Source organism: Lagopus leucura, unplaced genomic scaffold (genome assembly GCF_019238085.1).
Source record: "Lagopus leucura isolate 7727_CA_CO unplaced genomic scaffold, USGS_WTPT01 Super-Scaffold_100044, whole genome shotgun sequence".
Classification (NCBI taxonomy): domain Eukaryota; kingdom Metazoa; phylum Chordata; class Aves; order Galliformes; family Phasianidae; genus Lagopus; species Lagopus leucura.
The window spans coordinates 3670179-3697278 of NW_024962291.1; the positions used below are offsets into that span (position 1 = coordinate 3670179).

Sequence of the window (27100 nt, forward strand, 5' to 3'; positions counted from 1 at the left end):
TTTTCTTCTTCTTCTTTTTTTTCCTTTTTATCTGTAGTTTACGTCTATAAATAACGACCTGAAAACAGATGAGAGTTTTTTAAGCACTCATCATTATCAGATACATCAGTAATGGTAAGGCAGAGCCCGGTTCTGACAAGATCAGCTCCCTGTTAGGCTGTCCCAACTGGCATTGATGCTGCTTTAACCAAGCCCAGCTCAGCTTTCCCACTGCTTTCCCATCTTGCTCGTCAGCCTCATTACCCACTCATCTCATTTGCTCCTCCTGAATGCTGGCACATTCACTCTCTGCGTTCCGGAATTTCCCGTTTTCTCAAAATTAAAGCTAGCCTTTAAGGATTCATGCACATAAATTACATGAGTGTGCTAATATGCAGATGTTTATCTCCAGGTAGCAGCACTCCTCTTTAACCATGTAGTAGAAAGTACACTTGTGCTGTCATAAAGGAGTATCATTCAATTTCTTCTATTTATGTATAAATATATTTGACAAGCAGTCAAATAACTATGTGATGCCCCTAACATCACTAACACTGCTATTAGGCAGCTTGCAGGCACACAGACTCCAATTATTCCTGTTCCTGACAGCCATACAGCTACACCAGGCTTGTGCCTGTGCTTTTCTCCTCTGCACTCCCCCCATGCCAGGCATCTGTTCTGCTCCACATTGAAGAACTCTATAATGCAGTTTTTAGGTAGGCTACTTTCCTGTAGCTTTTTTCTGCATGCTCACTCATTCAAGAAGTGTGTTAGACCAAAGAGGTGGCATGCCCTTATTACAGACTTCAGAACTAACTACAGAAAAAAGAAGGGAAGTTCAATGAGCCTTAGAAGCATTACGGACCAGACGGGCACCAAAATCAATGTTTCACAACTTTAATAGAATATTCTATCTATTCTGTACAAATTGAAAACACCGTATTAAGTTACAAATGTGTAAGGTAAGGCTGGAGCACTCTACATGCCTGGTCACAGTGTTGATACAGCTGCTATTCAATTGCTGCCAGAGGTTGGCAATGGATGCTGAAACTAGAAACATGTACCTGAAGTGCCGCACAACAACAGGAAGTAGTTCTGAAGACTTCAGAGCTTTAAATAAAACAAATTGTGGAATGAAATAATTTCAGTGTTGCAAGTAAGACACCAAAACTTCAGATTTATTGAATTGAATTTCATTAAGCTTCTGTGTTCGGAGTGTAAGGTCTTTCCATGCTGGACACTAAGCGATAAGACTACTGGAACTTGTCTGATTCTTTGGCTGCAACCCAATTCCATCAACAGCAACAGTTTGGCCTTTATGTTTTCATCTCCATCCAGAAGAGTTGTCATTCTGATGTAAGTTCATTTCTTCTGTTTAGGCTACTACATTGAAACCAATTTAAAAAAACTGTTTTACAAGTACCCATATTTTATGCAAAACAGGAAGAATATTTTCAAGTATATTAAAAACTATTAAAAAGCACTAATTCTGTCAAAGTACTTACAAACATGAATAAATAAATAGTAAGATGAACAACTAAGTCTCAAATATGACACCCCTTCCATGAAGTAAAATTACTTCAATTCAATTGGTTTTACTGAGATAATAAATATGACATTTAAAGCTGCTCAAGCACTAGTTTGATTTGTAGGTTGCAAGAAACATTAAAAAAAAAAAAAGAAGGGGGGGGAGGGAACTAGCAAAAAGTTCATATTGCTCTGTTTCAGCTACCATACATGTAATCCATTCACTTTAGCTTCTCAGCACATTGCTACTCCACAATTTTCAAGGTTAACAAGAAAAATGGAGAATCTTCACTTGGTAGTCTGGACTATTCCCCTATGCATAGGGTAAAAGGCCCTAAAGGCCTACTGACATACTAAGCTACAGTGTACCAACGGCTGTAGAGTGTGCTTTATTTAAACCTCTTATTTCCCAAATGCATTGAAATTGCCACTGTACATGTTAAGCAATAAAGAAAAGTTAGTGAAAATCATGCATTTTAAAACAAATTAATTTTAAGCATTGTTAATAAGATTGTGCTGCAGCGATGAAGTATCCTGAACTGCAGGCCAGGTATCCAAATATTTGTTACATGTTGTTCAAATATCACTTTGAAGTGGTATTTCCTTATTACTGTTGTTTGCATTCAGCAGGTTGGCTGGAATCTTTCTGTTTAAATGGAAAAAGAAGAAAAGTTAGAAAACAAAACAGCATGCAATAAAGCACTTCAATGAATAAAATAACTGGAGTAGAGGGCTTTAAACTAACTACAGATCATTAACATACAAGAAAAGTTATATGTAAACTCAGGTTAGATCATAAAGGTCTCAACAGCAGTCACTTTCTTTTTCCCCTCCCCCCCATAACTGCTTAATACTTCCTAATATTTTTTAATCTACATTTGCATTCGCTTAACTCCATCCAGCAGGCCAAGGTTCAAACAAACCAGAAAGCAAATCATTTCCCATTCCTCTCCAACCAGAGGCTCAGTATGACTTTCAGTTCATATTAAACTGTTCAGCAATAAACTGCCATCTCCCTCACCAACTTGGAGGAGGGAGGCAAGCAGTGAAGTTGAGCTGCTTATTTTGCAGCATGACTGAGTTTTTACTTGATAGCCTTGCCCTTTTTTGTTCAGGTGATAAAACTGTAATTAATGTGCTGGTTTCTTCTGGGTTCTGCACCACCAGCAGGTAACTATTCAACAAGTTAAACACCAGGCAAGAAGTCCATATGTTAATTGAGTATGCAAAAGTAGAAACACCTTCATTAGAGAGTAAATCAATTTCCCCTCTGGCAAAAGGAAATGTGTACTTGGGAAAGAGAACAAGTACTCAAACAGCTAAGAACTTCACGTTTTACACTGTACATCTTGCTTTTTTTGTTGTTGTAGTAAATCAGTGCTCTTACGAAGCAGAAGACTTTTTCCAGTGCTGCCTGCTTCTCCCTTGACTGTTCTTATGGTTTACTATAAACAAAATAACAGTCACCAAAAGTTTCTGAATTCTAGTATAAAAAAAAAAAAAAAGCTATAAAACATGACACCTTGAATACCACAGACTTCAAAACAAGGTGTTTCCTGTTAACTATCCTGGAGGAGTTTATACATTGCAAAAGAAGTAGGCATGCAAGGGTTAATTATGCATCAAGTGACCAAGAGATAAAAGAACTTAAGATTTCTGCCGAGTTGAAGAAGCAGCAGTGTAACTAAGATCCCTTCTCAGGACATTTGCCCATTTGCTGTGCTAAACCTAACTACTTCTCCCTTCACTGACTGAATTATAGCAGTAACGTTACCACTGAAATAGAGCCAATTTTTGTCTTTTACACAGGTACACCAGAGATGTTCCAGACTCCTTTCTTGTGGTTAGCACATCTGGCTAACTTCAGCTTTGCACTCTCTCATCTTCCTGGGTTCCCAAGTAACACAAACTCATTCTCACTGAGCCAGGACTAAACACTGCATGAAATCCCTCTTAAGAAGAGAGACATGTTTACACAACATTATATATTGTTATTAGGTTGACCATTGCAGCCATTCTGGCCAAATTTTAACAGTCAACCAAAACTCTTGTAATTGCTAATAAATTTCTTCATTCTCATCTTTATTTTTGTAAGCATTTAGATACGTTATTAGATTCTGAATTACACGGACTTCAAAAGTTCCTTCTTAAGGACCTTTCAGTGTTGATCATTACTCACAAACAGAAAAAAAAAGTACAGTTTAAAAGGGCTCTCATATACATGCCAGTTGTTAAGAGACTTTCAAGAAAAAATGTTGACAGATATGCTGTCAGCTGTAAGCTAGGAACGTTATAAACTATCTTAGCAATGCTTATCAAGTGTTTAAGCAGGGCATAAGCAGCAAGATAGCATCTGAGATCTACGTTCCAGCATTATCATTCTTCTACCGTTTCAGTAGCACCACACGACTCATGCTGAGCAAGCCAGTACACGAGCTCCATGATGCCTCACACTCAGTCAGCTCAGGGTGAAGCAGTAAGGTGCACAAGCAAAGGTAATGAGCACACTTTCTTCAAGTCACAGCTGTCCCACCAGGCACACAAAAGCCAACACTTTCCTTTTTGGCCTGCAATGGAGCTCTGAAGATCCAGGCCCAGGCTCTTGTGACTGAAATAATGCATCCATACTCTCACAGGCAAAGCCATGAGTTTGAGCTTGCTCTTCCCATGATGCCCAGGTTGCTGATAACATTTGGACAGCCAGGTACTACCAAAGTCCATTTACCAGTCTTGTATGAACCCTGCTCTATTTCCCCCACTGTAGCAAGATTTCCATTCGTGTTGTCTTTAAATTAACTTCCCAAGGTATCTTAAAAGTACTGGTCAATTCAAGCCAGGCAATGAAGACTACAACAAGATCAGAACTGGCAAAGATGAGAAGGAATTATTTTAAAGTAAATATAGCATTAAATGTGCTGAAGTTCATTACCACTGCTACACAGACATGTAAGAATTCTTACTGTCATAAAGATATTACCTATCCAAGTCTTGTGCAATGACTTCAGTTTAAATGAATGGTGTTTTTTGTTTTTTTTTTTTTTTTTTTTTAATTTTAACATCTTTAAAATATTTCATTTTATTTATGGTGTGTAAGCAGCAGTTTCAACTACTGAGCCTTTCATTCCAGTTTGAAAAACTGTTCCAATGGAGATATATAAGCTACTGAAGTGAGACTCCCACCTACTTTCAAATGTACTAGTTTTTATTCCTCCTCTGCTAACAAATCAATGTAAAACTTTTGTCCCTTTTATTTATAACACTGCTCTTTTGCTTGAATGGGCACCCAAGCATTTTTCTTCTGATTCTTCAGGAATTTGATTATCTGGAGATCAACACAAGAAACATGCCCAGGTACAGACCACTTCTTCAGACATCAGCCATCATATCAGCTAAACTGCACTAACTGCTTATGGAGAGAAGACAAGCACCGAATTTCATGAGAAAGTTTCACCAGTTATTTTTTTTGGGATCTGAGGGCTGAAATAGTGAAGAAAAGCAGGTCTGAAGTAGTAGACTTCTCTACACAACTGCTTCCATAGCAAAGCAGCCATGTCATTTACCTCAGTGAATTAATATATGTAGCTTTCAAGCTGCATCTTTATTTCACGTGATATCATTACTTAAAACAAAAACAACCCATATTTCTATTCGTCTTCAACATATCAGGCAAGGCATATTCTAGCTGAATCAAAGAACAATCAGGCTTTCACTCTCCTTACTTTTACATATTCTGGTGTAATGGAAGCTTTCATCTACTATAGCAGCCAGGCAGCTTGTCAATATCTCCTCTGACTCCCAAACATATCTTGCTGCCAACAACAGTGGAATCAACACAGACAGTAGGCACTAAAGCTGATGATCTTCTAGCTCAGCAGAAAAAAAGCCTTTCAAAGTTTCAACTGTTTTAGCATGAAATAAACTCCAGTTTGGAGTCCTTGAGCTAATTTTTACTCCTTTGCTCTTTACTCCTTTTCTTTATGTCCTTGAAAAGAAAGCCAGGACATCAAATGCACGCACAGTAGGTAAATTCATAGCTAACCAGAGCTAAGAGAGAGTTCTGAACTTCTTCCTCCTCAGAGAAAATGCTACAAAGGTAAGCAACACATTTGTTTTCAGAACAAGTCCCTCTGCTGCTGTTCTGAGAAGACAGACTAAAATGCACCAGTGTATGAGTGGTCTGTACCCAGCAGCAGATTTTTAGATCATACCAGTGCTCTAAATTACCCAGTTAACTACTTCTCTATTCAAGCACAGAGTCAGTAATGTTAAATAAAGGCAGTTAAAGGAACAGGGCATGCAAGCACACAGAATAATGCAGCTTATCAAGATAATACACTAGTCAAAATATCTTTTGAAGCTACTTCCACTTATATGACTACTCAGTCTTCCAAAGCCACAACTTAAAACATAGCAGAGAGTAAGTCCTTTGTGTAACAGATGATACTGACCTGGTCCTAACTGAACACCTCAAATGTACTTAAATCTGACAGGATTGTGAGGGAGGAAGGACAAAGAGTTGACAAAGCAAAGAGAAGAGTGTTGACATTTATCTAGCAAATGAAGCACAACAATAAAGGAGGTAACACGGGAACGACTGATGAGGAAAAACTAGATACAAAACAAAAATAGACTGAAGAACCATTACTTTGGTGTAGGTGAAAATGAAAGCTACTCTAGATACAAGAAAAGCTGCAGGGATGGATGGACTGAGAGGCAAAGAAGGGCAAGGGATGGGGAGAGACAGGCCCAGTTAACACAGTGAACATAAGCAGCAATGGAAAACGGGATTGGGGCACCATCCTTAAAAGGCAAACCCAGAATTCTATTTTTACCTGGAAAACTAAAGCCAGCAGCTAACAATTTTTAACTGTAGTCAGGGAAAATAGCTGTGCAAGATGGCAGCAGGACGCCATATAAGCTGTCATGACAAACGAGGCTCTGATACTCTGCTACAGCAGGTGAACAGACAGTGCAAATACGCTGAGGCAGTGTGGCTGGCTTGAAAAGCACAGAGTGTAAATAAAAATAACAGCTGAACTGAACAACGGCAAAGAAGGGCAATACTTGAGTGGAGATGGAAAGAATATAGTTTCTCATAAGCAATTAAAAAGAAACGTACAAGCCTAATGTACTAGGAAAGAAGCACTGAACCTGCTGCAGGTAGTGTTGCATATGAGGCATGAGAAGATACATGAAAGATGACAAGACAGAACTGAAGAAACTTCTTTTAAATAAAAGAGACAAATGAGCAAGAGAACAAAACCTGTTTGGAATCACAAGCACTGAAGAAAAGGTCTCTTCAGAATGACTGACTGAATTTGTCAAACAGTAAAAATATGAATGCTGGAAAGGACATATCAAGTCAGTCAGTGACTTACAAGAGTTCTCAAGGAGAGCAGAGGAGATATGTAAGAATTTGCAAGTACACTAGAAACAGTAAAGAGATGCAACATGAAATCAGAAACAGGGAAAAATGAAGTCTGACAAGTCTCAGTATCTTTTATCTTCAGTCTAGTATACACAGTTTGTCTGATACAAAGGCAAAACACAAGTTGTGCCAGGAAGGCAAGGAGATCATTCTGAAAAATCTACTTATGATTTAAAGGCATTCATCTCTTAAGCATTTATTTCTATTATTCCAAGTTACTAATAAAAGCTAGTTTCCAATCCCCCCTTTCTTTAACCCATACAAGGAAATAACAAAACAAAAACTAGCAAACAAACTACATTGCATGGCTACAATGGGACTCTTGGAAGTTAGGTATGAATGGAATTCCACCTTACCTAGAAATGTATGAATGATAAACAGACTTAAATTACACCTGAATGGGAAAAAATTGAAAGGAACTGTCAGCATGAGTGAAAAGTGAAATGTACAAAATAATACAGGAGGTAACAGCTACAACCTTCCAAGGTATTTCAAAAGTCCTTGCTATAGAATGCCAGATTCCACACTTCCTCCATTGTGTCTTTTTTAGCATGAATATATATTGACTCAGAACTCACATTTTGTTCCTCAGTTGTCTAAATTCTCTCGCTATAGGTACACTACTGCATTTTGATCCTTCAGAACAGAGCAAGAACATTCCTGTCATCCTACAGTCTTCCCACAATAGAGACTTCTTGTCCATGAAAAATAAGTTCAATTCTTGATATGGTGACAATAAGCATTTACTAGCAATATGATGTATGTAAGTCACAAGAGTGCTGTGTTAGGCTGCTTTAAGACTTTCATCCAAAGATCAAGCACTTTTTCATCTGTGCCTTTTAAAAAAAAAAAGATTAAAAGCTGATGTTTTAAGAACTAAAAGCATTGAAGTATATCACTGTCCCAGCTTTACTAAAGCTAAGTTTCAGCTTTAATATGACTGAAGGATTGAAAAATACCTATCAGAAGGAGCACTACCCCTCTGGCTGAATTTTAAACCAGCTCTCATCAAATTTAAAGTTGGGAACCAACTTTTTGATTTCTAGCTGAGTGCAGACAGACACGTGCCATCTAACCTGCAGCCATTAGAACCAAAAAGAATAATTCTAAACAAAGAATATAAGTAAATGAGCTAGCTGAGACTTGTCAGACCAACTCCAAGTTGAAGTTCAGCCACAGAAAAATATTTGCAATAAGACCTTCCTAGAGGAAGAGAGATACTTATTACACAGAGGTAGCACTAAGAACTAAAGGGACAAAGTTAAGAAGTTATCTTTCTTTTGTTGCAGGTTTGGGAGACCAGAAAAAATCATCATCATTCTTAATTTATATTCATCCAAACATTAAATATTTCACTTAAGAGGAAATTGAGTACTGTGGAAGATGAAAACAATACAGTCAGGAGCTAGCCAGGAGTTTTTGCTTGATTTATTAATATTTTCACAAACTGCTGCAAGCTTAATTATGGTTTTTAATTATGGCCTGTACAACGCTTAAACACACTGAACTGTTTACCTTAGGATCACTCTCTGCATCTTCCTCTTCTTCTCCCTCCTCTTCCCCCTCCAACTCCTATGACAAAATAGAGATAAACTAACAGAAATTAAAACAGGTTAAAAGTGCAACTTTTTGCAATGGAGGAAAAAAAAAAAAAACAAAATAGCAAGTGAATTTACCATCGTATGCCAGATGTTTCAGTTGTCAACATTAAAACTAGTTGGGCTAGGTTAAAAGAATTCAGCATCCTCAGAAATCTTTAAGCAACATCTTGTAAAAAGATTTAGAACAGATTCATAAGATCCAGTGAGACTTACAGTAAACTTTCTCCTAAGCTGCTGCAGACTCCTAGCAATATCTGACATCTCATTTGATGCATTATTTGGAATTCTGCAGTTCTGATAAGCAGCATTTGTGTCTAAGTTTATTCTTTCTCTTGACCTCCTCCCAGAGAGCTTATACACTGTGGCTACGTTCAGTATTCCTGTGCAGGATTTTGCAGTATTTGTGTGCTGCTGCACACATGCCTATAGCCAAGTATCACTACCCCAACTTTAACCTGGCACTTGGGACAGACTGAAAACATGGAGAATTGTAACAAGATCCAGCTTAAAAAAAAAAAAACCAAAAACAACCAACACAGTTAACCTTCAACATCCCAGAAGTCTCTATTGTAACTTACAACAAAAGGAGAAAAGCAACTGCATGCTGAAGGCTGTCAGCTTGCATTAGATCACCAGTGTTACCACTTTTGATTAATCCTACTCTGGTGATCTTCACAACGTTCAGGTATGCTCCTTTAACCAACCAGCAAAAAACCCCACACAAATAGTAAAATAAAAACATTATTACCTGTCAAATATATCAGTGTATTCACTGGTTTTGTGCAAAACCTTTCACGGGATGCTTGTATTCATTTAACATCACAGTAAATGGACCACAGCCCTTAACAGAACAGAACTCTTACTCTAAATTAAACCATTAACCCAAGTAGTTGTTTCCTCTTCCTTTTTAACCTTGTGTTAAGCAATGACAAGTCTCAAGGCTTATGACAACTAACAGCTGTAAAACAAGTTCTACTACTGCTTAAATAATAGATATTTTAAGATGATGCTGAGATGTCTTTTATCATGCAGCACTCAAAAAAATGCTTCAGTTTAGTTATTTCTGACTGGTGCTAAAGTAGCTCTCAAAATACCAAAAAAATCTGGATTTTTTTTTTTTTTTGGAAGACAAGAAACATACATAGACCTTACAATACAGGAATGCTGAACTCTTTGTGCTGAACTCTTTGGAAAGAATATCCTACACAGCTTCAGAAACTGGAATACAGTAAATTATTAGTTATCTATAGAAGATGTAGTATGCATCTCACCTCCTCTTCACCTTCTTCACCTTCTTCAAACTGAAAAACAAAACCAAAAAGATCTAATGAGATCTGCTAATATTTGCATAAAAACTTCTGTAGTAACATATACTACTACTATATTGAAATGCAGTATCTGAAGCTGAGCTTCTTCCAGAAACAAGAATTGAGAGCTTACAATAAATGGAATGCTTCTTTCCTACTCCCAAGTAACAGCAACTTCCTCAGATTTGTTGTTATTCTCCCATAATACTACATACCAGACAAATCACAGAAGTGAGAGACTATTTCTATGTACACAGTGATTAATAAACAAAATGCTGATGGCATACATACATTATCATCATCCTCTATAGCTTCCCCTGTGAAATAAAGCACAGCACGTGGGACTATCCTTTCACGGAAGAAGTGCCCAATTTCAAAATCAGCAGCTAAAGTGAACTCTGAATCTTCATCCTGCAAAGCAAACCAGTGTGAAATATTTTTGTTCAAGCACTTTTTTTTAAGAAAAACATTACGGGTTTGAGAAACATCACTTCACTTTCAACATCAACCTTCCAGTCACCAGTATTTAACTCTTTAAAAAAATACTGAGTCTAAATCCAGATTCTCAGAACTGCCACTTGGAAGTGTTCTTTGTCTGTTTAGAGGTTACTGCTAAAACAACGTTCCATTAAATAAAAGCTCACATTGACTTTGCTGGTCCTGACACATTGTTCAGACTGCCTCAGAATTGTAAAGAGCTGGTTACCAGCTGAGTGATTAGAAAAGTAAATGACCTTTTCCCAACAGTGACAGTCACAGACATACTCTATCTGCAAGACATGCAACAGCAAAATATCACAGAATTACTCCAATAAGGCAACAGTATCTTTCATTTCATCAAGGTGAAGTTCAACGTCAGCAAAAGCAAAATAACAAAACTCAATTAAAGAATCTGAATAGTAGATATCAAGATGCGTAGCAAAGATATGGCAAAGCAATGCTACCCATTTCAGAAGTGTGAACTTACCAATGACTCCCCATCACCAGATACTGCAAAGGAAAAAAAGAGGCTGTAAATACAAGCACTTTTGCATAGTCTAGCCCTCTTCAATATTCCACATGACAAAATACAGTACAAATACACTTTCTCCCACCAGGAAATACTGGTGTGATTAAAGATGACTTCAAAAGCTAACTATTATACCTTTAAGACAATTCAGATTCATTCTGAAAATCAACCCCACAAACTGCACCTTGTATGCCATAATAGAAGCACCAAAGCTACCATCAACATCAAAGACCTCTGCATGGGAAATAACCTTTCTACAAATGCACACAGATTGTATTTTCCCCCTCAAATAGCAAAACTGCTCATTTCTGCCCAAGTGTTGAGATTACAGCAGCTTTATTTTTCTAAAGCACCATAAATCTTCTTTCCCCCAAACTCAGATCCTCCCCAGTAGGCAGAAGTGTCATGAGGAGTTGGCAAAGTACTGTGAGAAAAGGCTTGATGCTGCAACCAGGACAGACATGATCAAAACACAGTTACAAGTAGGCTGCACAGAATTAAGGAACAGGACTTCTGTTGTTTTGTTTGTTATCATTTTGTTTATAACTAACAGAAAATCCCACAGGTTTCCATTCTCCATTCAAGTGCCACAGGTACTGTGAACTTACTGCAAAATGCATAATTTGGTTCTGTCTGTTCTCAAGTTGAAAATGTAGTATTAACAACCAACAGATGCCATAGCTTTGATATTTCTTACATGGCTACACAGTATATCCTTTACATAATTAAAAACCCAATACAAAATCACCATGAGGTTAACTAATCACTATCCCTTTCTCAAAACAGCACCTACATAACTGTTCATGCAAGTAAAAAAATTAAGTGAAAGGATATTTCTATACTAAATAAACCAACTTTGGGAATACTTAACACTTGTTTCATTGCTGCACAAACAGGGATTTGCAATGGGATTTAGAAGGGGCAGGTATTTTGTAAAAGCCCACAGCCGAATCACAGGTCCTAATATTGATTTTGTTCAGTTCTATTCTGCTTGTAATCTGCTTCTTCCATCTAAATTTGAAAAAGAATACAGTGGGAGATGCCTGAAAGAGAGCACGTTCCCAGAATATATCCAAATTGCTTTAAATACTTAAGTATACATGTAGCATTAAAATCAAACAGGAAAATTAGGACGGTACAATGTGGAGCATCGTGGATCACTGTAAATAATCACAGAAGAACCTGCAGAACGTTCTGATGCTTAACACAAAGGTTTCAGTGAAACCTTAATGCTGGAACTGCAACCAGAATTAGAAGAGAGCTCTTCACAAGCTAAAAGCCTCAAATTGATGCAGGGAGCCATCCTGTGGTAAAGGAAGTCAACTCCTTTAGGAGATTCGACAAGAGACTCTGCACACAAGAAATCCCATTTATACAGCACACCTAATTGTCAAATTACACAGAACAACCCAAAATGACCTGCTATCTTCCCCCCGTAAGAAGCATACAGCACAGCAGAACAAACACATTTTGCAGACTTAAGCTGTGCTTATCTACAAAATGCACAGCATATCATAAGAATCCTAAATTCTTAATTTCCAGGCTTACCCTTTATTGGGCTGAAGAAGTTAAAAAAAGAATCGTTAGGTACTTGTTTAGTAATTGTCCGAACTGTGCCTCGACCCTTGTGCTTCTGTTTCTTCTTGATTGTTTTAACTGTAACATTCTTTCCTTTCTTCCAGTCAATAGTGCACCTAAAGTCAACACGTGGGGAACAGCACTTTAATACAAGACATCAGCATCAGTAAGGAACTAAGCACTGAAACAACAAGCATCAAAGTAACAATACATTCTAATTTCCTAGTCAAAGCTACATACACAGGTGACTCAATCTACTTGACTGAGATATTTAGGATGCTTCACAGTGCTAGAGACAATGCACATACTGGATAAATATATAAAAAGTATTTCCCTTAATGAAAAAGCTGAATACTTTGTTTTCTCAGAATAATCACTGTCCTCCAAACCACCCATGCTTTAAGACCTCTTTGGCCTAATTACTTGGGTTTCATAACTGAGGATGTGATTCAGGTAATCTAGAACACCTCAACAGTTAAGAATGTTTCTTCCAACATCCTGGCCAGCAGGAAACAGTAAGTTGTGTACCTTTATTGCAGGTCAAGAAGTGACCAGTTGCCCTAAAAATAAGTGCACCATGAACTGTGGCCAACAAGAGGCACATTTTAACTCTCCAAAGAACAGTGCTCAGATTGACTTGGCAGTCAGATGCAGCTAGCTAGAAAGAACAAACTTCTAGCTCCTTTCCACTGCTGTACAAACTGATACTTATCCCAGTTAACAGTCATTCTCCATGCACATATAGTTTTACTCAAAACTATACACAGCAAAGAATGAGTGACAGTCAGATCTCTTAATGGGAGGAGTAAAAAAAAAAATAACTAAGCAAAGCACAATGTCATAGTATTCCTTAGGTGCCCCAAGACATCTCAGCCTATAGGTCAAAGTCATGTGTCTGATAAGTAACCTGAATGAAATGTCACAAAAACACGTCCCTGCAAAAATAAAAAGCAACAGGAAGCCAAGGAGGCTGCATCCTGACTTTGTTTGGAAATGCACAGCCAAGACTATCAAGACCAAAATATGTGGCCAACACATCCCAGGCTGAGAGAACAGATGATATGTATGACCACCTCCTGCCAGATTCAAAAGTACTGCTGGAATTAAAACTGCTGATGGGCAAAAGTCCAGGAGTATGTAATAAAACTAAAATGAATTCATCCAGTCATCTGGAACCAAAAGGCTTCTTACCTCCTTAATAATCTATGTAACTTGAAAGACACAAGAATAAAAACACACACTAAATACAGAGACACATACTTGTGCATGTTGAGGCTAACATCACCTTCCTTACATCACTCCTAGTTTTTAAGTCAGCAAAATCTTTATTTTAGCTTCATTAATTATTATCACAGTCCAGGGGAAAAAAAAAACCTGAAAAACTGACTAGTTGTTGAATTTCAAGATTTCCTTACCCATCACAATCAACTATTTCAGGTCCTTCAAATGAAAAGGGATCCGTCTTGTCTGGCTCTGACTTCATCTTGTAGGTTTTTGTCAGGACTGTATTAGAAAAGTAGTCGTTGGGCCCAAAGTGGAACTCTAATGAGAAAGACTAGAAGAAAGTTCCATTATAGTTTTGTTACTACTGATTTTTATCTTTGAAATCAGCAGAACTAACAATAATTAAACAAACAGCTACAGCAGAAGCATAGACATCTATTATTCATCCCCTGACTGAGGATGATGCAGCTATTTTTCTGAGGTAGCTCTGGCTTCAGAATAACATCATCAGGCTCTGCTCTTCCACCTGCTCTGAGCAGTCAGTGATATGATCTTACAAGACTGAAACAAATTTTTACTTTTCATCAACAATAGGTATGCATGCACATGAGTCTGAATTTAAACAGTGCACTCCACCACGAACCAAAGTATTTGTTCATTTAAAAACAGGAAATCCTGCAGAAGAACCCTGACTTAATAAACTGAAGCCTAAGGTTATGCACACTTTAACTGTTTGCAGACTGCAGCAGTTACTTCTGCTTGCACCAGTCATGCAGCACCTGAAAACTGATTGCAGAAACTCAGCATCTTACGTGGAGAATAAAAGGCTCCATGTTAGGCTCATCTCCTCACCCACATTCCAAAGGCCCCTTTAGTTCTGCCTCACCATCTGCTTTCTACAACCACACGAATTTCCTCACATGATTGAAAGCTTGAAAGCTGGAAGGACAGAGGTCAAGAAGCGATAAGTCTGCTAGCAGCAGCCTCCTCAACTCAAGTGCTTACAGATTAAGGAAAGGAGGGCACTGGGAACCAAACGCGTTGGCTTCTCACAGCCTATTTCAGCTTTACTTCCACTTTAAAGCAAGTCAAAACACCCAGGTATGATTTAGAAGTGTTCTTTAAGTAAGGCAAATCCCTCTCTGGGGCATGTGCTCAAGGGAAGTCACAAATGTAGCTCATCTAACACCAGTGACGAACGCTCAGAGCCAGATAATCCCACAAAGCGTCACTGAGGTCATAAATAGGTAACCGGTGGCATTACTGAGCACACAGTGTCCTGGCAAGACAAACTTCTTTGCCAAGACTAAATCTCAGCATCTCTTTTCATATCTGCCAATTATGAGACAATAGTAAGAAGCTTCCAGTTTCAACTACTATTTGAAGAGCTGAAATAACCCCTCCAGTAGCCCTATTCAAATATCTTTGCTCTTGATATCGTATTAGCTAATGCGAATTTTTACAGCTCTCCTGGATTAGAACCTATCCTCATAAAGCTCAAATACACAAATCAGTAGCTTAAAATAAAGGGAGATTTAAGTCATACCTATACTCATCTCCTAGGTCTGAGTATGCTAGCATTGGGTCCTGATGACCAAATACATGATAAAGTATTTATCTTACCAATTTTACTTATCTAAATATACATACATTTCTACAAGTGTAAATAAAAGCAAATAAAAATCACTTAAGCTTTCTGCAGACAAAAGTTTATACACAGGCTGTAACAAGCAGCACTTTGAAAGCACCAGGTAAACTGAATAATTCCTACTGCCTATTTCTTTCAGTTGCAAAGCATAATCCACAACAGAATTGGTGTCACACACCTGTAATCTGACATTTTTGCAGTACAAAGTTACCACAGTCACCACAACTTTTAATTAAGATTTCAGACAAGACATTCAAACAACTGGAAAAGTTTTCAATCTAGAGGTTAGGAGTGTCTCCAAATAAAGAAGGGACATGGAATTTGTCAGCCTTCCATTACTGGATTTGTTGTAGCACTGGAATGGAACCTATTCACAGGAATATGCTGTCAAAAGGTTACGAACAGTGCAAGACCAGGCAGCAAGTCGAATATAGCAAGTAGCAACCACATTTTCACCTCCATCCACTTCCACAGCAGAAGAAACCATGTAACCTCCATATGAATAAGTTTACTTGGAACTTGAGACACAACATTTATGCAGAAAGTAGCCAGATTCCAGCTAACAATCAGAATGTAGAAACTACAGTAACAAAGACATCTGGCCTATGGTAAAAAAGCAAGTTATGAAAGCTGAATAAATTTTAAAAGCCAAAGCATGAAAATACTAGCCCAGAAAAAATAACAAACACCTTACATATTCTAGCCAAAGAGGATGGAATGAAAAGTTCAGAATGCTGCTTGCATCATTACTATAGTCTTCATTTGAAGCATCTGTGGGAAACTCACCATAGGCTGTCCAGGTTCAGAAAACTTAACTTTAATATCCTGTAGGTGTTTCAAGATTGGTTCATCATATTCCTAAAAAGACAAAAGCAATTTATTATTGAGCAGGCAATATTTAAAGACCAAAACTTACATCTAGTTTGCTTGTCAATTTGTTCTTAAGAATGAATCAAATCTTGTAATGATCTAAATATCACAGCTAAAGTTCAGATTTGGATCGAGACTTTTTAATTCTTTTTTCAATTCTGATATGTAAGACTCTCAAACAAAAAGGCCTTGTGTCCAGCTACCATGCTAGGCTTCATGACCATTTCTGAAAATGATACATTCAGGATATTTATTGCTGATGAGATTCACAGAAGTTTAGGCTTCAGGGAATTAATCCTTAACAGTAATACAAGCAATTACATTAATATTTGAGGACCACAGGACATACTTAACATGAACTGAGCAAATCCACAGGTACACCTACAGCAGTACCCTTGAGGAGAAAAAGAAAACAACAATCCTTTGGTGGACTAAGTTAACTACAACAGCATTTCATCTGTAAGCTCTGAACTTCCATTTTCATATCTTCATAAGTCATTACAAGACCATTTCTAAGAAAAATCACATCCTGCTTGGCAACTTCAGTCTGCTGTTCACTTTGTCCATCACCAGCCTTTCAAGTGTCTTCAGGAATAGTATTAGAGATTATGAAGACCCCCAAGATTTAGCATCTCACACATTCAGAGAATCACAGAACAAATCACACAACCTAGTAGTCTAGGTTGAAAGGGACCTTTAAAGATAATCTAGTCCAATTCCTCTGCAGCAGGCAAGGACACCTTCCACTAAATCAGCCTGCCCAAAGCCCCATCCAATCCAACCTTGAACACTTCCAGGGATGAGCCATCCACAGTTCTTTGGGCAAACTGTTCCAGTGCCTCATCACTCTCACAGTGAACAACTTCTTCCTAACATCTAATCTAAGTCTACCCTCTTTCAGTTTAAAGCCATTATCTCCTTGTCCTAACACTACATGCTCTTGAAAAGACCCCTTTAAGTACAGAAAAGCTGCAAAGAGGTCTTCCTGGAGGCCTTCTCTTATCCAGGTCTAACAGCCTTTGATCACAGGTGCTGTGAGAGCTCCGACCCACTCCAATCAGTTCATGTCTCTTCTGTGCTGCAGACCTCAGAGCTGAGCACAATGCTGCAGGTAGGGTCTCAAAAGTGCACAGATGAGGGGAAGAATTATCTCCCTTGCCCTATTAGCTATAGTAGTAGCTATATTAGCTACCTGATGAGGCCCAGGATACTGTAAGGCTTTCTGGGCTGCAAGCACACACTGATGGCTCACATCCAATTTTCAGCATGCCCATTCATTCTCCAGCCTGTAACTAATGCCTGAAATTACCTTGATTCACATGCAGCACCTTGCACTTGGCCTTTACGAATTTCTAAGCACTAGCTAGCAAACAAAAAATAGCAGCTATTCATCATATGACAGAAATTACTCTTTTCAGAAGAGAAACTTACTTGTACTAATTCACTTAGCATATCTACATTCCTAAAGATAGTAAACCAGAAGTCTGGAATTCCTTTGACATTTATCTCTTCTGCTTCTGCTTTTTCTTCTATTACCACTACATTTTTCAGGTCTCCCTGTGGAAAAAATTATACAGAAACACTTAAGATCACGAAGAATCACGATTTCAATACGTTGAGAGGTAGATGTACAAAGAATTTGCTAACTCTAAAGCTGCATTTAAGCCACATTTTAAAAAACAAATCCTTTTCCCTCAGCAAATGAAGTTAAGAGACACAAGGTTCATTTGCACAGCTAAACTTACACACAGCAAATTCAGATTTACTTTCAAGTAATCTGGAATTCTTCTGTACAAAGACTAAATAACCAAATGACAGTTGCAGTAATTTGACTAACTGAAGGAAAAAAATTAAAAGTGTTCATCTTTCCACTAACAAAGAAGTAGAACAGCATGTTTTTCTATTATCTCTTCCCTGTAGACTCCTGTGCCGTTCACAGTGACTCATCTAAAAATCTAAGCCATTTAAAATTGTCCTACCTTCCCAATTTTGCAAAATACTTGGCAAAATTCATTTTCATTGTTACTTTCCATTATTAAGCTATCGTGGTCCCATAGACATAGCTGATGTCACACACAAAAAAAGACTTCAGTTAACTTCTCCAGCTCTCAAACGAGAAAGTTTGCAGTCTGAATTAATCATACTGCACCTCTCCTTTTGCACCACTAGATGGCAGCAAACAAACGAGTTCTTCTAAACAGCAGCTTCCCAGGCTAGCCAAGATGAAGCAGCAGCTCCCTTGCCATCTAGACGTTTCCAAAGCTGTAACTCCATAGAATACTGCCAGTCAATTATGCATTCGTGCCTCAGAAAGCTTTTTGCTTCTGCACACTCAGTTTTGCATTACGCTAAATCTCATGAGACCAGCTAGAAAAAAAAAAGAGCAATTTGCTTTGCTATTCAAAGGAAATCAAAGGGAAAAAGAACATGGGAAAGATGCCAAACAAGTCTAGCAGAATGGAGAAGACAGACAGCATTATAAACAGGTTGCTTCTCTTACAAAGAGAAACAGACACGTAGTGGTGTGTATACTTCTCCAAAAACAATGACAGTAAAGTGGAAGGCAACCTACCTACTAGATCATCTTTTGTAAATCTGGATAGTTTCTATTCTAGAGGACAGTAAGAATGAACTAGCCAGCACACCTTATTTAAGCCCATGCCACTTCATGACTACATGGCATCTGTAGGTCTAATTTATATTTCTGGTCATTAAAGTTAATTATGTGCCCCAAAATAAAAGGGACAGGCAAACAAGCAGCCAGCCTTCCTTTATCCTGGGGTTATCATGTAGCACCGGAATGGAACCCATTAACAGAATTACACTGCTAACAGGTTACGAACAGTGCAACCAAAAGCAACAATTTCCTCAAGTTAAAAACTAGAAAAAAAAATGCTAAACTGTGGATTTAGAAGCCTTCATGGGAAATAATGTTCATCACAGTCGCATGTGACTGATAGAAGCTTTTTTTCCCCTCCAAAATATTAATTTTTCAAAGGAAAATGGTTTACAGGGATTTATTTTGAGTACATCTGATATATCTGTAGTCCATTACCCCAATTTGTACTTACTGCTAGCTTCTCTTCTTCCTCGTTTTCACTGTGCCATTCTGACTCTGCATCTGTGGGTTCTGCTTCTCCATTAATAAACTCTCTCCTCTAAAAAAAAAAAAAAACCTAAAAATGTAACTTTTTTCCTTTGATGAGCTACTGATACAAGCAAAGTGACATATATGCAAACAGAACTGACTCAGCTGCAAGGAAACAAAGGTATATTTACAGTTTTCTTACCTTATCAAAAAGAGGTTGATAGAGTGCTGCATATTTTCTCTCTAAATCATGTACTTCTTCATAAAATTTAGCTTCTATGTGGGCACATTTCACCTGGAGTTGTTTCAAGGCATCAATTCTTCTTTTCACTGCTTTTGGTAAACTAAAAAAAATTAAATCATTATTTAAGCTTACAAGTTAGTTGCCTCAGCATTATTTAACATTTCACTCTGAAATAGGCTGCTTATACCTAAATGTAATTTTTAAGTGTTTTGTGTCAAATATGTGTATTTCATCAATATCTCTTTTCAAGCATATTGAGAAGATTCTCTTCCACCCAAACTGCACTTGCAAGGGAAAGTTTCCTGGATTCATGAGTCCGACTCAGACTAATACAAACTGTACTTCAAACTTTTAGGTGCTTATATGAAGATAAAAAATTGATAGATTTTATAATTAAAAAAGTCCCCCAGTCCCAGTCAAGAAATAAAAGCACGAGTCTCTGCTAAAAACAAGATATATATATATATATCTTATATATATAAGTGTAATCCTACCCATCTATCAAAATAAAGGCTTCAAACTAGAGGCAAATGAGTAGCTTTGTAAGTCCTGAACTTCAAATTACACTCTGAACAGCAACTCTAATCAGCACTCCCTAACAGAATACAGATTATGAAAGAAACAGTGAATGGGGAGGTGGGAGGGGGGGAAAAAAATATTTCTTTCAAGCCACAAAAAAAAAAAGCTACGGAAATTACTTAATGAGGCAACAACTTGTTTTGAAGTTTGTCCAAGTACAGTAAACCTCAGCTCTTCCTTCCATATGTAGGCCACTGAATCATGGTTTAAGTCAACAATTTCACTTAATGAGTCATTTGTTCAAATTTCTGACCCTAATTATATAGTAATAACATTCTATTATGTTTTCAGTCTTTCAAGAAGGTTGTTGTGCTCTGTACTTACGTTTCAATGTAACTTGAAGGGGTAAGTGCTGTGTTGTCAAGTCGTTCCTGTAGAGCTGCCAGGACTTGTGGATTCTGCATCACCTGGTCTGCCAGCTTTTCTATGAAGACAGGAACCCATTCTTAAAACAAATCCGAGTACATTTACAACACTTACATCAGACTACGAGTCTTGCAGCAAAAATACACACTATTTCCCATTCCTCAAGTATCACTGCTATAGTGAACTAATAACTCAAGCAAAACTACTTAAGAATCAGATTTCAGAAAGGTAAGAATGGACAATGATAGTAAGCGTGCCCTTCTCTTTGGAAATAGAGAGGCAAAAAGCACACATCACTGGCAAGCAGATTTCCTGCTCCAGATTTCTCATAAGAAGGTGCAGTGTTTCTCTATCCTCCCCCTGTGCTAGCTCTAGTACATAAGTCACATAAAATTGCTAAACACAAAGAGATTTACTTCTGAGAAATCTGTGGAAATGCCTCCCAGTTTGTCTAACTCCTGAGAAAGTCTGATGGCAACTTTGTGAACTACACACAAAGCAATGCTGCACTATGATGCCTTCCTTGATAATTACTAATTTTTCTATCAAGGTATTTTTACAACCTGTGCAACTTCCCAAAGAATAATCAAGAGAGTGGTCAGAATAACCTGGGGTTTTGTTGTTTTTGTTTCTTTAAACCAGAGATCAAACCTAAACCAGTTCAGGTTAGGAGTTAAAATCCTCACTAGATGGATTTACGTGGCAAATGTACCACAAAGACATTCACTTTCCCGATCTTTCCATTCTTTCCCACTGCTCTTCACAGCAGACATGACACAGCAATTAACAAATTGCATAGCACACACTAACTTGGTGAAGTTTTACAATGTTGTTTCCCCCCCACCTTAAAATTTTTTGATTACACTATTCCATGATGTCTGCTAGTTTATGCGAAATGTAATGATCACATAGTGAAATACACTACTGCTCCACATCAGCTTACAAATTTTCTACATTACTGAAAATGGAACCGTAGCATTATCTAACAGATCTTCCAAATGAGAAATAAAAGCTTCAAGACACTCTTAAAAAGATGCATTTCACCACAAACACGATAGCAGAGAGCCACAGTAACAGCAGGAATGTTCACTTTAATGATTATGCTGATATAGCAGCATAATCAAACCTAGTTTGTATAGGCTTTATTGCAAGTGTCTATTACTTGATGCAACAGCAAAGCATCCTAATCCTACATGCAAAAACATTTTTACTGTTGCATTAATGAAGCCCTTATTTTGCTCTTCTTTGTAACAAACAGGAAGGATATGTCTGAATAACAGAAAGAAAACAGCCTAGAAACCATTGCTTTGTTTTCAATAGCAATTATTTAGATAAAGGAGCTTCAAAACAGAAGGCAAAAACTTTTACTCCACCCTTGCAATGCTGCTTAACACTATGCATCTCTTACCTTTTTTGTCACTTGCATTTTTAGCAGCCTCCACAGAATCTGAAGCAGTATCTTCTGCTTTACTAGAATTAAAACCATAGCATGAGGTAAGCATCACTTTGCAGTAGCGTTCATATTTAAGAACAGCAGTACACTTCATTTGCAGTGTTATGTAAAGTTTTACTAACACTGAAAGACAAGAAAAGACATGTTTTTCGCTTCAGGCTTTCCAAAATTTGAAGTCTGGATATGAAATAAATTCTTCCAAGATGAACAGGAAGCAAAAGAAAGGCAAAAATTAACAAACAAAAACAACACTGAAAGAACACAAGCTACCTTGACTGACAGAATTCATCTCATTTGATGAACAACTGGCCCTTAAACACGTAACTGAGTCACCCTGGACAGGAAAATGTTATTACTAAAATAAGAACCATGAGACACCTTTTTAGTGTAAGGGGCAAAGAAAAAAAAACATCAGAAAAGAAACAGGTAAGAAGAAATCTTAAAACAAGTGCTCAAAGCTCTTTGGATTTTCTGTAAGAAATTGTTTTGATTAATAGTAAAAACGTTCATTTAAACTCCAAAAAGAGATGCTCCTGCCTTCCATCACACTTCCTGCACTGCAAAAACAGAGGGCTCAGAATGAGTCAACAGTGGGCAAGCACTCCTGATGTTTTCTGCCAGTTTAGAGGTTGCAAAATACAGACTGGGTATTGCTGAAACTAGTCTTACCTCAGACACAAAAGGAGAAAGGACACTACACATCTGAGTATTTTTTAGTTGCTGGATAGGCCAGCTTATCCTGGTGCAATGCAAGCTCTGAAAGAGCAGCTTCATGCACGTATTCATACCAGCTTAAAGACAGCTATTTGTTCTAAAAACAGTATGGCAGCTAGAAAATAAAAGTGTCTTTTGCAAGCAGAAGTCACACAGATGAGAAAAACAGAGAAGGATCTGTGATTTCTTCAAGTTTTTACCAAGTCTCAACATGAACTTGAAAACCTGAGTGTAGACAGCACTAATTACATTAACTCAGTAACAGCAATTCTGAAGCCAACAGGTGACACTCGTGGCTTGCAGTGCACCAAACATATTCACCTTGCTGTAAGGAAATGCAGTCTAATTACAAAAAATATTTCCATTTATTCCTATCCAAGTTTGGTAGTATATTCTTCATAGGTTTAAAAAAGAAAGGTAAGTTGTCTCACAAGACCAAGTACACAGTCATCTGTAACCAGACATCAAGAAATTGGTCCAACATACCTGTTATCTGCCATCTGTGTGCCTGTATCCACCTGTAAATCGAAATACAGAGTTCAGAAATTATTTAATAGAACCCTTTTTCTTATTTACCTCAACATAGAAGGTAAGAATTACAACAGGGCAATGTTTAAGACCTCAAGATAGATCAGCTCCTGCTAGTTCTGCTAGGAAAGTCATCATACATGAACTCGTGCAGTGAACAGCTTCCATAATATCCAATCTAAATGATTTGGTTTTTTAAACAATACATCAAGTGCTTTCATCCCACCCTTTCAAACATTTTTTTTTTATTCTGTTAAATATGAACTGGAAGAAACATTACAAATGGGAATAACTCTAAAAACAGATGGCACAGTTTCCTGAGCTGCTCTGCATTCTTTTTTAAAAATAAAAACCCAAAAAGGAAGAAATGAGCATATTATTTTCTAATTCCTTGACAGTATCACAGCAAGTAATGAATTTTTTATCTGTGTTAGAATGTTTGATCTGAAAATGATGAAAGTTCAAATGAACTACAGCATCAGAAAGACTTTTTTCTCATGTCACTTGAGCAGAAAAATGTCTGTCTAATCAAAACTATTTGTGCATAGTTGCTTCTGCTGTGATATACAGAATGACAACATTAAGTAAGGAGAAGCAAAATACTGAAGAAGTTATTTACACATAAGAGTGTTTTGGTGGTTTTTTTTGACAGTAGTTAGAAAGGAAAAAAATCCCCTACTTCAGGATTTGCCTTGAATGCACATGAGAAAACAAAAAACCACCATGGAAATTGACACCTTGGTATTTGCAGAGGCTGAAATCAAGTTTAACACAGCTACCCCAAGATCCAAATGAGCCCTGCTGAGACACCAGGGCCACACTACCTAAATTATTTTGCTGGTATATATGTTTTTTTTTTTTTTACCAGGCTGTCATACACTGCAGGAGATCTACTTCTGGTTTACACCTCTCCCTGTTCCTTCCCTCCTCCCCACCTCCCTTTCTCCAATTCTAAGCATAGTTTGTTACAAATCCCAGTAATCACTACAGTCTGTACAGCTGATTTTACACTATCAAGTTTTCAAGAAAACAGATGAGGGTCAGGTTTAACAATAAAAAGAATTTTTCATTGTTCTTAGGAGTAAATTTACCTCTTAGGAGGTCTGATTTCTTGTCTATATGCCCAAGCAGGCTGATCTTTAGCCAAGCTTCTAAAAGACTGCTACACCACAGGAGAACACAAGTGCTAATGGCATTGGAGCAGCAGTTAGGAGGACTTGAGAATGCACACTCCTCCACCTGGAAAATGCTAAGTCCTGCTTTAGATGAGAAAAGTAACACTTTCACAAGCACTTATATTGAATTGAAAAGTATATACTCTGTAGATTATAAGTATTCTTTTGACTACTCCATAAAGAAGCTGCCTAATATACGTACCAAAAATTCCCCTGTCCATATCCCATAGATTAAGACCAGGAACAGACAAAGGGCCTTTCTCTCCTTAACTAGGTCTGAGTCAGCAACCCACACACGTGTTTTGGCAACACCTATTCTTGCCCTAAACATAACAAGAGAAAGTGACAACACAAGCAATCATCTTGTGGAGCAAAGTGAAAGAACTCAGCTATCTTACAGCTGAAGAAATAAAGGAGCACACATGAATCTTTCCTTCCACAGCATACAGAAGGCAGGAAAAAAAAAAAAAAAAGATTAAAAAGTTAAGAGAGCAAATTGACCTAATACCAGAGTTCAGCCAACAAGATACATGATCCTGGTCACTATTAGAGGCAGCAATAGTAAGCAACTAAAAATGCAGACTCACATTACTTAGAAATTAGCCTTAAAGACTCTTCTCTTCCAACCCAGGACCAGTCACAGGCCCAATGGAAAAAAATAATTCCACGCACAAATGTTCTCCTCTGTTATTTGTGCTGTTTTTCTTGCAAGGAAAAATTTCTCATCCCTGATGAGGAAAAACAGAATTCTCACTCCTTCATCATTCATGTTTGGAAGACGTGGGATGAAGGTTCTGCAATACACATAACTTTTACATTGCAGTTGACTTAAACTCCATTGGAAGACATCAATTAGGCACATTCTGACAAAGGCCACTCACATAAGTAACAAAAAATGAAAATTGATAAGACACCATTTGCTGATACAAATACATACTTTAAGTCCGGTCTGCCTCTTCAAAGCTTTTTTTTCAGTCCTGAAAAACAAACAAACAAAAAAGTATATGAATAAAAAATTAAAAGCTTTCCCCAAACAGCTTGTAATTCCCAGTAGCATTACAGCTGCCCACCAATGACTTAGCAGCTGCAGAATTTCTAATAGAACTGTTCAGTAAGAGTTGGCAGGAGCAGGGAAGGACAAAGCAAGGTGATTTCAGATAAAACATGAGATGCACATCCCACTGAAAAAGCACAGAGCCTTCACTTTTTTTCCCCCCAATCACAGTGTGTAAACAATGAAGAAAAAAATAATAGCACTACTGAACTCTTAAAAAAGAACATTGTATTATTGTAACCATTATCACCACCAATTAGAGGCCAAATCCATACTTCTGGACAGAGAACCATTTTCAAATAACTAACACAGATGCAGAGCTTAGGGGAAGGAGGAGCCTACAGCAACCACCTGTCTCACAACAGACGCTGCTGCAATTTGTCTACAACAAATGTCACACAGCACCAGTCACCTAAAAGAGCAGGAAACAGTCATACACAAGATACATCTCCAACAGTCTAAGATAGTGAAAGTTCATCTTAAGGACAAGTGACACCTCGAAGAAGGCAGCTTTAATGGCAAGAGACCCTGAAAACATACAGAGAATAAATTTTCTCCACTAAGAGGCCTACGTCTCATTGCAAAAGCCATTCTAAGCACAGCTAGAACATAAAGCAAGGAACTAATGGGCTCCTGAACTTACAGGAAGCTTTCCACCCACAAACATTACTGCTTTTGTATCTACAACAAATCAGAAGGGAAAGCTATGACTTCCGTTTAAGACCTGCTGGGAAGCAGCTCTGCATGCAGCCGCAAACATAATGCTCTGAGGCTTCTAAATGAGAAGGAACCATGAAAAAAAAATCACTTGCTGACCAGATCCATGAGCCCTGAACATTAGCAGTACTCCAGCTCACCCTGAAAGTCGTATGAGGGAATATTATTTTAAAGATGACTTAAAAAAAAACACATATTTCCTAGGGGCTTTGATTTCACTGCAGAATTTACATACTTGCTTCTCTACCTTCCTACCTGTAGAGATAAGTTACAGAACGTAACAGACAAATCCGACCTATGACGTTATTGCATGTGGTAAACACCCGCTGGAGCAGCAAAAAGGTGAAACGTGGACAACAGGGGCCTTCAAAGGGCAAAGCAAACCCCCAGAGCAGGCTGAGCAGGCAGCAGATCACGGCCGAGGTCAAACGGCAGAGCCGCGCCCGACCGAAGCGCCGCAGGCTCTGATTGGAGCCGAGCGCTGCGGGCCGAGAGCCGCAACAGCCGCTTGCGAGGCGCACGGCCTCTCGCCTGCTTCCTCCCCCACTCCCCGGGGAGGGCGGGGGAAGGCCGGGCCCGCCGCCAGGCAACGCGGAGCGGACGAGCGCGGTCATCTTCGCGGCCACGGCTGCCGCAACCCTCGCGGCGACCCCGACCCTCGCCGCAAACTTCCCCAGGCAGCCTTAAAATGGTGCCTGAGCGGCCCGGGCCCGCCCCTCCCTGCCAGGCGGCCGCCACCGCCGCCCGAGCCCCACCCCGCGGCGGGCCCTAACGGCCACCCCACGCGCAGCCCGCCCCCGCGCCGTGCTCACGACGGCCGGCTCGCGCCCGCCGGCCGGCCGCCCGAATGCCGGAGCCGCGCGCGCCTCCTCACCTGCTCGCGCCGCGTCCCCCCCCCCAACAGCACCGGACTCCTCTGAAGCTCACTCGGGCTGCACCGCCGCCAAGAAAGCCGCCTCTCATTGGCCAAAGCGTGGGAGCCTCCCTCAGTAAAATCGCCGCCGATTGGAG

The 27100-nt window shown here is 38.6% G+C and overlaps 1 protein-coding gene and 2 non-coding genes across 10 annotated transcripts; all 3 read right to left on the reverse strand.

The window, feature by feature from the left end:
- Positions 1–860: 860 nt before the first annotated feature.
- NAP1L4 (nucleosome assembly protein 1 like 4) lies at positions 861–27067 on the reverse strand. 8 transcript variants are annotated; one of them, XM_042884516.1, is made up of 17 exons: positions 26964–27067; positions 25256–25295; positions 23102–23133; positions 21857–21918; positions 20407–20506; positions 19462–19603; positions 19243–19329; positions 17603–17728; positions 16088–16159; positions 13845–13984; positions 12400–12545; positions 10810–10832; positions 10134–10253; positions 9807–9836; positions 8450–8506; positions 7291–7328; positions 861–2152 (listed from the first exon to the last, which is right to left on the reverse strand). In XM_042884516.1, exons 1-16 carry the CDS (start codon positions 27050–27052, stop codon positions 7323–7325), a joined length of 1272 nt encoding a protein of 423 aa, XP_042740450.1. In that variant the 5' UTR covers positions 27053–27067; the 3' UTR covers positions 861–2152; positions 7291–7322. The 8 variants fall into 8 exon arrangements, 7 of the variants coding, with proteins under 7 accessions (XP_042740450.1, XP_042740451.1, XP_042740449.1 ...); XM_042884517.1 differs by lacking the exon at positions 7291–7328 and adding an exon at positions 25785–25900 and having other exon boundaries at positions 26964–27050; XM_042884515.1 differs by lacking the exon at positions 7291–7328.
- LOC122187285 lies at positions 15591–15711 on the reverse strand. Its single transcript, XR_006181273.1, has one exon. It is a non-coding gene; the product is annotated as a small nucleolar RNA SNORA54 (small nucleolar RNA).
- On the reverse strand, positions 18893–19021 carry LOC122187286. Its single transcript, XR_006181274.1, has one exon. It is a non-coding gene; the product is annotated as a small nucleolar RNA SNORA54 (small nucleolar RNA).
- Positions 27068–27100: the final 33 nt, after the last annotated feature.

Excerpts from the sequence above, each read along its gene's own strand:
- NAP1L4 (XM_042884515.1), bottom strand. The coding sequence starts at position 27,052 with ATGAGAGGCGGCTTTCTTGGCGGCGGTGCAGCCCGAGTGAGCTTCAGA. Across the intron at positions 20,507-21,856 it reads AAATGCAAGTGACAAAAAAG|AAAAGCTGGCAGACCAGGTG; the intron begins GTAAGAGATGCA and ends CTGTCTTCATAG. Across the intron at positions 12,546-13,844 it reads GAAATAGTTGATTGTGATGG|GTGCACTATTGACTGGAAGA; the intron begins GTAAGGAAATCT and ends TGTTGACTTTAG.